General features: G+C 33.7%; 1 protein-coding gene across 1 annotated transcript in view; it reads right to left on the bottom strand.

Annotated features, from left to right (window-relative positions):
- LOC100369029 (phosducin-like protein) overlaps positions 1-17,116 on the bottom strand; it is a 94,610-nt gene that overhangs the window by 40,930 nt on the left and 36,564 nt on the right. The window contains exon 4 of the mRNA XM_078009037.2: positions 9,424-9,526. Coding sequence (XP_077865163.2) covers positions 9,424-9,526 — 103 coding nt within the window. The remainder of the gene's footprint in view (positions 1-9,423; positions 9,527-17,116) is intronic.

Raw genomic sequence — 17,116 nt, 5'->3', positions numbered from 1 at the left:
CAAATGACCATATATGATCATCTAATAAGCGAGTCATATCTCTTGTCAAAAACATCCATTATCTTACTAGTTGTGTGTCTTTATCTGCAACAGTGGTTGAGATATTACAGTTATACACATTACTGATGTCACATGAACCGCTTTATGCAAAGCAATTAATTAATAAGCATGGATTTCAACACTGAAGTAACCAGATCTGCAGATTATCCAAAAGCACATATGTAACAAGTTTCATAGAAATTTCAATACCTATAAATTGGTTAACTTATGCAAATTAGGTAATTAGTAAGCACAAAATTTAACCCTAAACTAAATGTGCTTATCCCTGAGCACCTATGTACCAAGTTTCATTGAAACCTGATGAGTGGTAGAGATATTGGTGGAAAAGCTAAAAATCGGTTTTGATTTCAACCAAAAACTAATCTGTTCCATTGAAATCTGTTAAATGGTAATATAAAACAAGTGAAATGCTTAAAATTGGCTAATCAATAGGCAAATTAGGTAATTCATATAGAAACTAATCAGGTCTGTGTATTAGCCCATCTATATATCAAGTTTCATTGACTTGTTCAATGTTCAACAGTAATACACCACATCAAATACTGTAGAATACTTTTTTTTCGCTGGAATTAATTTTTGCTGAAAAGGCTTTTTGGGAATTTTGCTTGGAATTTATTTTCACTGATTTTTGATGAGTTTAATGTGAAATATAGGAAAAAAGTATATTCGCTGGATTTTATTTTCACGGAATCATCCCTTCAGCGAAAATAGCGAAAATAAATTTCAAGCGAAATTAAAGTATTTTACAGTATTCCATTTCTGAAGTAAACACACTGTGCTCTCCATTGCTGCTGAAGACCTACTTTTCATGCTTGTCCACTAGCTCATGGTTCATTTTCTTACTGATGCACTTACACATATGATAGTACCGTATAGTGTTATTGCTCGAAGCAGTATTGATATTTTTTCTTGGACTATTGAAAAAAAAAATCGCAATACTGCATTGTCACATTACCACATGCTTTCTTAGGTATTAGCCACAAATACAATCTAAATATATTATCATGTTACTGTTATTATGGAGCTGCAAATTTTCCGAGAAATTGTTGACATATGCAGCCCAAATTTCAAGCTGCAAAGAGGAAAAAAATGTTCAATTCACTTGATAGGATGAGCAGTATTAAGCTAAAATTTCTCTATAAACAACTGTATCACGCTATATCAAAACCATCAGCATTAGGAATGCGATGCTTGATTGCACACCACCCACATGCACCTCTTGACTTTTTGTTATCTGCTTTTCAACATACTACATTCTAAGTTCACCAAGACAAGGCTTAATCAAAGCAAAACTATCCACTGCTGTTTTTTTGTGAAACAGTATTAATTTCCTTACTCTCAGACTATTTATTTGTAGATTTATTCAGAAATATCAGTAATCTTACTAACATTTATCATCAATAAAGAGCAGGAATAGAGCATTATGGGTAATGGATTGGAATGTAAATATGACAAAGGTTAACATATTTTTATTAACAAAATGCCTATTATTTAGTTCAAAGGTAGCTATTTGACAGCAACTTCTGTGTGAATGAATTTGATAATCGAGCAGTAAATGTGTGGGAAGTGTTGATTTGACTCTAGAATTAAGTTAGGAATTCTTGGCTACATCTAACTCTCAATTTACTGGCTCATCAACTGAGCTGAGTGCTGTCAAACAACCCTGTATACACGCCTGATAGAATTTGTGACCCATGTAGCAAAAGCTTAACACAATGCTATTATTTTGACACTAACAACTCGTATTTGAACATAATGTGCACTGGTGAAGATTAGAAGCAACCGTAAAAGCTATAACTGTTGATAATCAAGTAAGCCAGTAATATGTGAGGAAAATAATGATTTTCTGAGAAATTGTTACAAAATTACATGCATTTAGAATCGGCAAATTCATAATGTGAACATATGTATCAATCGATGTAAATTTTACATTGTCAAGATGGTTGAAAAAACAACAATTTGCTTGTTACTACAGGTATGTGCGATGTCACCATCTTTATCAATGGTTAAGCCAATGAAAAAGTGGTATCAAGTCACATGATTCTTATGGTTTTGAGGGACCATTAACGACCAAGTTTATACAGAATGAGGATTACATACAAGAAGATTACCTACAATACTAGACCTAATAGATTCTTATATGAACAATGGCACTGAATTTATTTTATTTATAAATGATACAAGCCATTTTAGTTAATTTTATTTATTTACCTTCAACTCAAAAATAGTATTTCACTGAGTGGCTATCTGTTTTCAATATTGATAATTGTTTTTTGTCTACAACCCAAAAAAGTTGTCAATAGACAATCATTCCTCCAATCATTCTGCAGCCGACTTTACAATTCGCTGGCACAGGTCATTTTACGTTTTGACACTGAACAAAACCCAGCCAAAACATTGGATGAACTTTCACCTCTGCTGCTGAAAATACAGGTTACAGTTACATATCTGATTCAATCATAGACCTTTAAATGTCTTTTTACCAAACGCTTCAGCGTGGTATTAAGAGTTTGTTTTCAGGGGTGGATGATACCAAGGTGGGAAATGGATGCACATATGGGGTTAATTCCTTGAATTGCAATATAGAGGGTTCAGGCTGAAATACAATATATAGTGTTTTCATGTTTCGTCTGATTTTTCTGTGGTATTCTGCTGCTGTAAGTAATGCACGATTTGTTCCGAAATTCAGTATATTGTGTGTATTCCAGGGTTATTCGTTTTTTGCTGAAAACACCCCTATTTTTTAGTGGCAGAGTTTGAATAGTCTCACTCCCACTGGGAAATCTGCATTGTTGCTTGAATGTGAGTTAATTAAACACATTTTCCAGACCGGCGAAAGAGTATGCAACAGCCAATTTTAACAGCCTGTCACGTGATTTTAGTCTGAATGTCAACAAGAAGAGGCTAGTCCATTTTACGCAGGAGTAATTGGGAGTACAATATGTGAGGGATAGTATCAACAGAGATGTGTATAGTGAAAAGTAATATCTATCCTTCATTTACATCTCTGAGCATTTCTGTTTTAGTATATTGGTTTGAAAATGTTGAACTTGCATGATTTGCAATGTGTTTTTTTAATGGGACTTTCCTATTGATCGAATCCCGGGTTTGAACGAGAACGGCACACCACGTGAGTCGTTTGAATACAATGCTGATGGCAAACATGCCGTGTTACTGCGGTACTCCACTGACGGGATGACTTACTGCATGCTACAACTTCGCTTGTGATGTTGCTTGTTAGCCATGGATTACATGAATCTTGATTACCAGTCAAATGTGACGTTGGTAATCTTTATTTGGAACTGAGTAACTTCCTGGTACTTCGTACTATGATAAAAATCAGTCAACATACATCAAGTTCTCTCAATCGTAGTATTCCATGTGATGTACACCTAATATGCCAAAAATGTTGCTGAACGATTTGAACTGAATAAAAATAGCAGACGAAATTTTGTTTACAAAATAAAAATACTTCGGTTGCCAATGAAAACCGGTAAAAAACAAGCAATATGTTTTCGGCTGTTATCATGGAAGGGACATGAACGTGAAGCTAACGTCTGTTTATAACTAAAACCGGGCACCTTATACGAGGTTTGCAAAATAACATGGCAGTCATTAGAAGTCACTTTATTTTATTGTTAGGACGTATTCAGCCGTTAAATGTATAATTTCCAATCGTTTTGCGATAGTATTTTCTAGATTGGAAGCAGCATTTACATTTTATTCAAAGTTCAAAGCTGCGTTGGGATTCCGTTGACAGTGGTAACAATGTCGGCGCCGGTGATCTCTTACTAGTGCGCAACGTAGCCAAAATCAAAGGCATGATCATTTGGGCACTGCTATTACAAGACTTTGGCTGTTGCCATGGTAGCGGTGGGTCAGGATTGTTTTTCCAATTAGTGATGGTACGACCTGCCTGTCAAGTATGAACCGTGACAAAATCAGCCAAGCCAAAAAAAAATCACAGAAGAGTTAAAAAGCCATTCCTGCTGAACAGTTACTCTAACTTCGGGGTCAACTTTTTCATTAATGAAAAAAGATATCAAAAATTCAAATAGTAACTTTTTGCCCACACTCCAGCCGAGTACAATGAGCTATGTCTGAGGTGTTGTATCACAGGGAGTTGGACAAACTTGTGTATTTTAATAAAAATGTTATATAACTTTTCTTTTACCCCCCTCCCCTTCCTGGTATCTATTTCAAGTATTTTTGTCAGGTTCAAATCGTTCACTAGCATTTTTGGCATGTTAGATGTACATCACATAGAATACTAGGATTGGGAGAACTTAATGTTTGTTGACCACCTGGAATCTGAGTTTTATAAATCTTGAAGGGCTCTCGGAAGATCCACCCGCTGCCTGGACCCGCAGTAAAATCTCCGATTAATATGGAGCCGCAACCATCAACATCGATATACCATGAGGTTTCTGCTGGCGACGTTGCGGCGTTACTCAGTTCCAAATAAAGATTACCAACGCCAAATTATCAAAATTTAACCGGTAACCAAGACTCAGTCTATCCACGACAAGCAAGCAACATCCCAAACGAGGTTGTAGTGTGCAGCTCACGAGTCAGCGACGACCGATTTCAACGAAAGTCATTCCGTCAGTGGAGTACCGCAGTTGCACGGCATGTTTGCCAATGTACAGATCTGTGGAGGAACTTTTAACTTCAACATCAACCGTGTATCGTAGTCGCCCAGTTTAAGTTCTGGTTCTGTCGTGGTCCCAACTAAAGGGCGACAGTCGTCGTGTCGTGTCCTGTTCGATATGGGACTCACAGCGACGTATACAACACGTGTAAAATACATTGTTTATTTACATGAAATTCGAACACGCGCTGTGCTACGACCACCGCGCTTAAACATCCACGAGTTATTTATTCGGACAATGACTTAAATTAGACGTCTGATTATTTTATTTTCACACGTACAGCGACACGCGTTCTACACTGACAAGCGTTGCTAGGTCGCAGCACTGTCTTGGAGCATATTAATGGGCAATTGGGTTCCCCGATCTAAATTTCTATCCCGGTTTGTTCTTTTTTTAATATGAAATAATCAAATATGGGACATGTGTATAATAACAGAACCCCACACCCTCCCCGTGGCTTCGCTCGTGAAAGTACGGCAGCAGGATACACCGCATCACTCGTGAAAATAACTTCCATACGCAATGAAAGCCACGGGGAGGGTATCTGTCATAATACTTCATTATCACTGAAAACATTTTTCCCCTGAAATAAATTCCAGTGAATATGCCATTTCCCTCGTACTATATTGAGACACAGCGTAGTGAAAATTAGATTCACATGTAATGCTTGAAAACATGTCAGCAAAAATAAATTAAGTGAAATTCTACGTGACTTCATCAGCTTCATAATAGTTGGAAATGAACACATTACACCCGACCCTACCACTCCATATACAATGTAAACTACACCCCAAAACATCCTTTCACCCACAGTTACTACCGTGTTTCACCAGTGTATTCTATTTGACGTCAGGAGAAATTAAAATAAACAAATTAATTATAATTTCAGCCTCTAGTTGACCACTGATTAAATAAACTACCTCGTCTTTATGTCAACTTGCAGTTATTCGTTGCCTACATCAGTGACTTCAAAATATATGTTTCAATCCCAGGAATTTCACTCGCTGTTAATTGCATGGGAGTGGCAGTCTTTAATGAACTTCTATTGTCATGTCAATTTCTTGCGATTACTCGAACATTAAGCTGTAACCACATACCGCCTAGGTGCTGTAATTAAATCCTGGTGTAAGCACCATATGAACTATGAACAATGCATGTGAAGCCAGCTGTGGGGTATATTCAATCCTATAGATTTCTCATTGTTTGGTAACTATTTGCTGCAAATGCAACAAAAATCAATATAAAAAATATTACCCACACAGTATTCTACAGGTTACTTGTAAGGTCTATAATTCAATGAAAGAGGACTAGGAGACAAGAAACAAATTATTAGTGCAACCACACCACTGATTGGAAAACAACTATACAATTTTATAATACAATTCTCTCAACTGAATGTTTCAGGATTTTAAGGGTAGTATCGTATTACATTCAATTTCTCATTCATGGTAGATTTTAATCATGTATTTCATTCTATATTAGGATTGTTAATCCGCTTAGGTATACTAATTGCATAACGTATAAGCCAGAAATTCACATAAATACAATTTGTATTGTATATAGTATATGTAGATATCAGTATGCAACACAACATTAACATGAGTTGATTAAAAGGAAATACTGTACAGTAGTTGTTCCATTAGAAACACATCTCTAAAGAAGCTCACATACCATATTTGTTCCATTAGAAGCACATCTCTAAAGAAGCTCACATACCATATTTGTTCTATTAGAAGCACATCTCTAATAGAAACTCACATACCATATTTGTTCCATTAGAAGCACATCTCTAAAGAAGCTCAAATACCATATTTGTTCCATTAGAGCACATCTCTAATACAAACTCACATACCATATTTGTTCCATTAGAAGTACATCTCTAAAGAAGTGCACATACCATATTTGTTCCATTAGAAACACATCTCTATAAAAGAAGCTCACATACCATATTTGTTCCATTAGAAGCACATCTCTAAAGAAGTACACATACCATATTTGTTCCATTAGAAGCACATCTCTAAAGAAGTGCACATACCATATTTGTTCAATTAGAAGCACATCTCTAAAGAAGTGCACATACCATATTTGTTCCATTAGAAGCACATCTCTAAAGAAGTGCACATACCATATTTGTTCCATTAGAAGCACATCTCCAAAGAAGCTCACTTATCATATTTGTTCCATTAGAAGCACATCTCCAAAGCTCACATACCATATTTGTTCCATTAGAAGCACATCTCTAAAGAAGCTCACATACCATATTTGTTCCATTAGAAGTGGATCTCTAGAGAAGTGCACATGCTACTATTTAATAAAATGAAAAATCAAACATATATTCTAACAGACATTTTACCATTTCACTGTAATCAAATAAGAAGGAGACTGATCAATGTGTTCTCGTTCTTTAAGACCTACATTGTCAGCAACAATCACAAACATAACAAATGTTTGTTTTTTTTCATATTAACACCTTCATTTTCCCTTCACTAAACAACCTTCCCCATGAGTTAATTAAAGTGAACAGTATCAACCAAGATGAATGAAAGCATGACAAAAACCACATTTAATATTCAATTTAATTAAAAACATTGTTTAATTAAAAAAAAATTAAGGGCAAGAATAAAAACAAATCAGTAATGAAATGGTGACAAAATTAGGTGATGTCATTTTTGAAAAAATCTCATTGCATATTAATGGTGCATACGTGTACACTAAACAGCAAAGTACTTTATGCAGCAAATGTCTATGAAAATGAAAACATGTAATAAAACATAAAGCACCATATTCATGTTGCCACAATTGAATGCTCTAACCTAGTGATTGTTTCTAGTCAAAGTGTTTGGTACAATATGCCAGTGACATAAATCACAAAAATACGAACATAATGAAGAGTAATTTAAAAACAAATTTGTTACGGCACCCTTTTTATTTTTATCACAGTTAAATGAAAATTTCAGACTGGATAACAACACAACATTATTCATCTGTCACTGTATCTATCACTGTAATTTGATGGTATTGCATATCTTACCATTTTAGGAAAAGTAAACAATTACGAATTATTTTCAAGATGGCAGACATTTGGGGAAAACAAAGTATAATTACGGTACTATAAATAATTCATCATAATGCCAATTGCAGTTGATTTTGAAAAAAATATCACTAAAGGCTATATTTTTGCAAATAATCAAAAATCCTAACGGCAAATGCACATTGATTGATAAGCATAAATTATGTAAATTTACAATTTCAATGTTTTTTAACACTCAAAATTGTCATCACCAAGTTTATTCATAGAGTGGAATGATACAAAAAGATACTTGTAAGGTCATGGACGGTATTATCCACTGACCTTGCACAACTGAACATCTACAAGGTCTATCCTCATACTTGATTAACTGCACAATCAGTCAGTACATAAATAGTGGCAATCACCGGCCGACTCACACTCACACAATGTCACACACTCACTTGGACATCATGCACAGAAACCATACAGGTACATGCACCTGTGGGTGTAATTTGATCTTGAGATTCTTTGGAATCCATACTAAGATTAAACCATAGACCCTCTACTGGAGGGTCTATGATTAAACTGAATGTACTCAGGTGGTGGCATAGTCAATTTGCAAAAACTGATTGCAGAACTGATATTTAGTTTGTTATCCCTTGCATTACATACAATTTATCCTGTGGTTATTTTATTAGCAGATTTTTCACTTAATTTTTACATGTACATTGTAAAGCTATTTAACATGCACTGACTAATACCAAACTATATACACAAACATTATGTATGTATGTATAGCAAATGAACCATGTTTCAATTCATTTGTACAAACCAAAATTTTACTGACGGGTGATTTTGGAATGAAATTTGTACTGTCCATTGGTGCATTTGCTAATCACCAATAGAAGTGCACATAAATAAAAAATGTTATGCTGGGTAATTTATATGTTCGTAAATGGTACTTGGATTGAAACAAAAATAAAAATCATTTAAATAATAGAAAATAATTGCATGTATATTATTAAGATATAAGATTGATGTATGATCTGATGGACAAAGACAGGCAGGCATCTGTCATCATAATACATCAAGCATACTGGAAACTACCAGTACTGAAAGCAGTTCTGACCACCCAAGTACATTGTGTATCATTAAAAAGTTAACGAACAGCAGTTTGGCAGTTAAAAGAGTCACTGACACAGGATTTTCCAAGATTTTATATTCAAGTCAATCTATTGACTGAATGTGAACACTGAGGCTTTTATCAATGCAATGTAACCAGATCTACATATATACATATGATTTTTGGAGCTAGGTGCCCTGGGTGCTAAGACAGATGAGTATGGTATAAGCTAACATTCTCTGAAAGATGATGAAGTTAGTGATCTGGAAAGTTATTATCTTGTCAGGAAATTGCATGTCAGCTGATAATGTATGATTTATGACACATTTGAATATTTTAACCTCATTTCCTGAGTTAGTGCAATAGAATGAAGTCAATCCAAAATACAGTGTCTGTATAATATGCAACATATGTGCCAATGGGTGAGATTATAGCCTGTGGCAAAATAGTAATTCAATTACCCAGCTTGGCATGGCAGAACCATAATCTGTCAGATTTGGCATTTCAAAACCAACTTTATCAGTATTATAAAGTAATGATTTCTTTCCAAGGTGTAAAATTTGTGATTGCGTACTTACATTTTTATATATATGGATGATCACAGTGACTTGGGGTTTCTCTTTATCAATTGCATCTAGAAAAGTTGCTCTGTTAAGATGAAGAACTGAACCAAACATGGGTCTGTAATAAAACGAATAAAAAAAAGGATATTAAACATAAATCCCTTAGGAAATTACCATTTTCTTCTAATGGCCTGTAAATTTAGAGTTTAGGGGTATTTTCAGGTTCTTATCTCAAGAAAGAACATGGTTACTGCATTAAATTCCGTATAATCTGTGTAATCTAAAGAAGTTGAATTAAATATTATCTACTAAAAGTATATTGCATAAGCCCACTGGCAGGTCATATTAAAACTTGATAAAAATGGAGAAGCTTTTTTTAGATTTCAGTGAAGACCCATTCTCAAATCATGAATGACAGCCAATACAACAAAATACTGTACATACATGTGTATATTCATAAGTATTTTCATAAGCTGATTGTCCAAATAAATAATAAAATAATACTTATGGTCTGAACAAACTAAGAGTGTTATATTTCACATGAAATGCTGGTAGTAAATAAGCAATTTTAAAAATGAATGGATGAAAATAACATAACTTTGACACAAGAATTTTCTGAGAATGATTATTAATTTTATTTATTCCCAGTGACATGGTATTTGAAAGTTTAGAGTAAAACCTTGGGGTGCCCTATTAGACTAGTTTCTGAATTCCGAGTCATATAATCTTTATTGCGCACGTATCCTTATTAGGATTTTGAATATATTTTATCATATTTGAGTTGGTGAAATATTTTGTTTTGTTTTTGTCTGGTTTTGAAACAGTTCTCTATGTATTTTGCTATTTGTATTATTGTTTTCTCATCTTTATTACTAAAAAAAAATATTTTTTAGTTTTTCTTTATTTTTTGCTAAATGTGGAGGTGATAATCGCTGATAACAAATTTTTCTGTCTCCTACATAAACATTACATGTTAACATGAAATGTATTTTGACCAATATTCAATTTAAAATGGCAACTAAAATAGGGCTTATTGCTTAAGGGGAAATCATCAAAAAGTAATTGTTTCCATGGAAACATCTCACTCCCAGACTACAATGTGAATTAAGCCTGACTGCATGAATTATGAAATAACATTGTGGTTCCCAATTATGACCCCTCCCCATGTCAAAATGAATTGTCTCTGATTTGAATGTTTCTGTTCAGAGAGAGGGCTAACACCAGAGATGTGACAGAAAACTATTTTCATATCTCTTCATACTGTGATCATTTTCACCAAAACTATTTCAATTACGGCTATTTTCACAAAACAAGATGACCTATACCAACTGTGATGGAATATTGCACCCTGGGGTTAAATACATAAGGCTAACAAACAGTGCCTCTTAACAACTGTATTATGTCAGTTTCAAACCAGCTGTTCAATTTGATGCAAACATATAAATATAAGATATGTAGTACAGCAATAGATGTTGTCTTAATATTACATCAACCAGTGGAACCTAAGCCATGTGCTATTCAAAATACTGTAATGAATCCAGGTTTGAGTTTGATAACACTAGTAATGAGTTGATATCAATAATATTATAGTACATTAATGTTTCAATTACTATATTTGATCTGTTTGTGCATTTACCTCAATATGGGTGTAATATTTTAATGAGCCAGTATAAGGAAATTTGGCCGAAAGACGAACAGAATGAACTCTGACCTGTAACCTTCAAAGATGTTAACTTTTAATAGACTTAAATTCTGAGAAAACTATTATTTAGCTGCAAAAAAAAATTAATGTATCTGGTCAGCATGTGCACTACAAAAAAAATTTCGGCCAACCTTTTTTTTTGCTTACTTTACCACTGCACAGCGCCCTCTATCGACAAATTGATTAAAATATTTGGCTTCATTGGATTGAATCAGAGACAAAATAATATGGATATGTAATGTAATTTATGGTCATCATTACAATTTTGAATGAAATTGTCTCATACAGGTACAGTCAACACTGTAAAATAGTTGTCAATCTTCAAGAAGAGAACCCCGCTATACATGGACATAATGGAAAAGAAAATGGATGACAGCTGGATAGTATTCAAAGTCTACGTGTAATAATAAATAAAACTGAAAAATGAATTAGAACTTGAAACAATTGTTAACATGTATAAGATGCTGAATAATCTCAATCAGTATGAGAATAAGGAATGTGAGAGATATAACTGTGGAACAGCAGTCATTAAAACAAAATGACCACCAGTCAGCCATTTTCAATCTGATCTGAAAAACAAAATGAATCACACAGTGGTTTATCTGGGAGATAGTTACAACGGGTTCTTCCATTACCAAAGCACTGAATCACACAGTGGTTAATCTCTCACCATGAGGAATGAGTTGGCGCCTTAATTTCAAATGCATTTCATACAAGTCTTTAGACAGTTCACCTCATCAACATGTCATGGTAACAAATATTTAATAAACCAGTAAGTTAAACCTCTAAAGTAAGTCATGTGTCAAGAATTAGTTGCCAGGACAGTGGCAGTCAGGTTGGTAAATTGGTACAAATTGGTATTAACAGTATACTTTCCACATACATGTACACAGTTAAGCTAAGGCTAACTAGTACATGCATGTATGTTTATTATCAAGAATAATCTGAGTAGAAGATAATAAAAGCCATTAGAACAAAAATAAAATAAAATTAACAATGACAAGCATGCCAGAGAAAAACATTCTAGAAAACAAAATGGCCACCATTTGACCAAATTAATTTGTTAAACAAAATGACACGCACCCAGGTCTCATATTGTTGAATGTACCGGTATGTGCGAGGTTTGAATGCACACATGACTGAGATCTGGTTCTCGAAACGGCAAAAATGTGTGTTTTTGATGCACTTTCAGCACTTTAAAATGGCCATCGGTCTTGAATCAGACTCTGAAACAAATGATATGCATATGAGTGACAGGATGTATGATGTCCAGGAATATCTGAGATGGATGGGTGGACAGACACACGGACACATGCACGCACAGCCAGCCATCTGTTTACCTGTCATTTTAGACGGGCACAACATCGTATTTGATATTCTGAATTTCTACAAACATGGACAGGAGAAAAATGTTTTTACAAAATAGCCAAAAGAACTGTGGCTATTTTCTTGAATTTTAATACAGAATTTAGAGTATTTTTCATTTTCTTGAATTTTAATACAGAATTTAGAGTATTTTTCATTTTCTGGTTATAACTCTAATACACAGGTGAACCGGTCATGCAAGATTAGGACAATATCTGGGTTTTGTTTATATGGGATCATTAGTAAGCTGATTACGATGTTCCATTTTCATACTAATAAATTAGAATAATACACTTAGGAGTGAATTAAAATAGATATGACGTATCAAGTTAATGCTTCCAGACAGCCATTTGGTGTGACTTTTATGATACATGAATTTCTGTACCAATTCTAAACACACAAACCATATTTCTTAATTATCACTAAGACTGAGCATAAATCATTTTGCTCTGCAACATTAAACATTACCTAAAGGCTCAACAAAGCAGTTAATTTATTTTCTCCTCAACCATTGAGTATAACTTATAATTCTTACCAATCTTTTATTGCACAACTAGAGACGCCTGCAGAACCAAAATTTGCAGTGTAAATCACTCCGGCAACGGAAAATCTGCAATAATAGCCAAGAGGGTGAGGGACTGCATTTCGAAAACATATTTTATATATAAGGTATATAATTATTGGCGGAAATACATTTTGATATTTCTGTTAATATAATCAAGAATTCAAAATATGTTATACTCTCAGCCAGGTGCACCTACCAAAATACAGCATCTAAATTTTCAAATGTCTGATTCAAATGTTTTTCAGCCTACTAGTAAGTGTATAGTGGTTTTATAATTAAAATTGAAGCTTATGTCATGCAAAATATACAATCTGTTCAATTTAAGTATTAAAGTAATATCAGATCATCCAGTCCAAGATTAGTAAACATTGCACAACCTTAATTGAATGCCCATTTCAATTTAATGAATGATAATAAACAGTACAGTATCTCCGTGCAGTACATGTATAGCATGGGGTATCTGTCTGAATTCTTAGGAAATGTGAATTTTAGGTCAGGGATAGCAAAATCCAAACTACCACAAGCATTGCTAACTGCAGAGACTGTATGACAGAAACTATTTTTATATCTCTTTATATATTCTGTGATCATTTTCACCAAAACTACCTCAATTATGGACATTTTAATGAAACAAGATGAACTATACCAACTGTGATGGAAAAACACCCTGGGGATGAATACATAAGGCCAACAAACAGTGCCTCTAAAGAACTTTATTATCTCAGTTTCAAATCAGCTGTTCAATCTGATGCAACCATATAACTATAAGACATGTACAGTATTAAAGCAATAGATCTTGTTTTAATATCACTGGTACATCAACCAGTGAAACTTAAGCTCTGCGCTATTCAAAATACTGCAAATTAAGCCAGGTTCCAAATATGGGACCATTACACAGTATTTCCAAAATAGGGGAATGATTGAAAATGTAATTCATTGCAAGAATGTACCACTAATTTCCTTGATTGGTGCTCTGTTCTGTGCATTATAAACTCATGATTGAAACCGGAAGATGCATTAAGGAGGAAGTATTTTTTGAGAAAATTGGTCATAATTTGCATGACAATGTTTATTGGTTTATTATGTACAATCATGAAGCTATTGTTCCATTTCTCAATAAAATAGTGTATTTTGCATGACGTTTTTTGAGAAACTTGTCTTAACACAATGTTCACACACAAATTTTAAGACTACACATGTATTTAAAACCCAGATTTTACTAATAATTCAAGACAACAATAAGTACCCCATCATTACCAATATATATTTTTTTCAGCGTATATCACCAGCCTACATTCTACATTTTAAGATACACTGTATGGCATAATATCTCTGCCGTAGGAACCTATGGTTGAAGCGTTACAACACTGCCAACACAGCAACTATCCACTAATAAACAACTATCACTTTTTCAAAAATTAGGCAGGTGACCCCACCCCGACCTCATTTTTAAAGTCAATATCCCTATATTGCCCTGGAGTACAATTTATTGCAAAATGAATAAATTCTGGGTATTTGCATTTATGAGTAGGCTTCTATGTTAATAATAACTTAAATGAGACGGAATGCCAGAGAAAATGAAGAGCAACCCTACGCAGCAACAACACATCATCCGATTGAAGCATAGTAGAACAAACATTAATTGGCTGCTTCAGTACACAACAGTACTGACATGCAAGTGTATATATTTTCATGAAAAACAATCAGATAAAATATAATGATGACGTTAAATTTGATGACGCATGCTACATTTTTGTACTACCTAAATGCTTTACCTATAAAGACTAAAAGTAAATCCATACTTTTTCACTTCCCTGAACATAAACTTCTGTAAGAAGAAAAGACACCTAAAGTATCCCTGCCAACATCAGTTAAATTTTATATGTGGACACTGCACAATAATAAATTTCCCGGAATAATATATTGGTTTCATAAAAAAGACTGAAGCTAATTCAATTATGGATTAGTTTATTTCTGCTAAGTAGATAAAATAATTTGTTTTGTTAATAATAAATCAACTGATTAGAACCAAGAAAAAAAATATTAAATTCTATACATGTGGTTTTATAGTGACAGGATGGCTAATCTTAATCTACATATATAACAAGGTTTTTTTAGAGCAAGAAACTACTGAAATTGAGTATCTAATATGGTAATTGAAATACAATGTATATGATTACTATTAATAAAATATAGTGAAATTCAAAAGAGATACTATCATCATAATTGCTCATTCCAAACATATAATTTGGTACACATTGAATCTAATATGGACCCGTCAGAAAGTATTTACGCTTTTGACATTCAAATACGTATTTTGGAAAAAAAATAACAAATTTCATAATCATTTATTCATAAATGTTTAAACGACATTTTTCAATTTAAGATTGTATAACCTATTTCTCTATCTTTAATGCATTACATGTGCCGACATGTTATTAGTGAGAAAATACTCTATAACATTTATGTCAACGGTGGCTTACACATTAGCATAACTTTTGCATCTCATTAACTTTTAACCATTGATTATGCTGGTAAATGTATTCAAATTATAATCAATCAAGTGGTTAAAAATAACTGTGATTGAAATGAATAGACAAATCTAGGTACTTCTTACACAAAAAGAATTTGAGAGCAGAAGAATGTGAAGTAGTCTAGTTTAATATGTATTTAAACCTTTTATACATGCAGTGATGGAGCACAAATATCTACATAAATCATCAAAAATCTAACAAAATCTATATAGACATGATACATGTATATCACATGGCTATCATGGAGATATCCATAATATTGACTGATATTTACGAGATATAGCTCTGCAGAGCTGAAATTGTTTAAACAAGATGGGCATCAGTCGGCCAATCTAACAAAATCTAATTGAGGAAACATTGTTAAACAAGTCATTGTCAATGACAGTCCCTATTTGTATTATACATGTAGGCATGTTACATGTATATCACACGAGTATCAATGAGATATCCATACTATTGACTGATTTGTTTGAAATGTGGTACTGAAATTGTTTAAGCCAGATGGCCATCAGTCACCCATTTTTGATTTTATGGTGACAAAAATGAACGTACATTTGTCTGATACAATTTCTGATGTATGTGTGTAGTTTGTGATCAGTTCAAGCATGTCGAAGATACTTTATTTAGAAAAATGGCTGCCAGTTCGAACCAAATCCGAAAAACAAAAATGAAGTGCATCATGATCCCATTATGTCAAGTGTATGTACCACATTTGAACATTTGTGAACATTTTGTTGAACATTTTGATTTTGATATATTTTTGGCCTTTTAAAGGCTGCCATTTGGCCATTTTGAATTAGATCATAAAACAAATGATTGTGCATATGTCTGATATGATGTATGTGTGAAGTTTGAACTTGATCGGTTCTGGTGTGGCAGATATATAAATCTGGAAAAACAAAATTACTGCGAGTCTGCCAATTTGAAATTGGTCCAATAAAATAAATCATGTGCATAACAGTCCCATTGTGTTCAAACAAAATACACTCACACATGACAGAGATCCAGTTCCAGAATGGTGACAATTTGATTGGTGCAATTTTGGTCTTAAAATGGCCACAATTCAGCCATCTTGAATCGGATCACAAAACAAATGCATGTGTTTATGTCTGATTTGTCTGATGTATATGTGAAGTTTGAACTTGATCAGTCAAAGCATGTGTGAGGTATGGCTAGATATGGACAGACAGACACACAAAGAGAGGTAAAACCCAAAGTCCATATTTTCGGACTGCTAACAATTTTTTGAACTATTGCTACCACAAGAAAACAGTTATCACCGGAATTCCAGCAACAAGGGGAAAGTAAAAATAGACAAACTTATTTGATTTCAGCTAGCAATTTACAAGGTTCAAGTGAGGCTACATATAGACCTTGTAAGAACATTAACATCCCTTTGCAGAGAACGAGCTACAAAAACTACAACTTTTATACTACTGGGAGAAAGGGCAAACTTTACGTTATCATATTATTTTTCGGTTCATCACAGAGGTCAGTGAATACGTAAATTCAGTCGCAATGTCTTCTGACATAAACAGGGGC

The sequence above is a fragment of the Saccoglossus kowalevskii genome, chromosome 3 (genome assembly GCF_978046115.1).
Source record: "Saccoglossus kowalevskii chromosome 3, keSacKowa6.1, whole genome shotgun sequence".
Taxonomy (NCBI): Eukaryota; Metazoa; Hemichordata; class Enteropneusta; family Harrimaniidae; genus Saccoglossus; species Saccoglossus kowalevskii.
The sequence above is the reverse complement of the archived record's forward strand: the minus strand, read 5'-3'. Positions and strand labels throughout refer to the sequence as shown.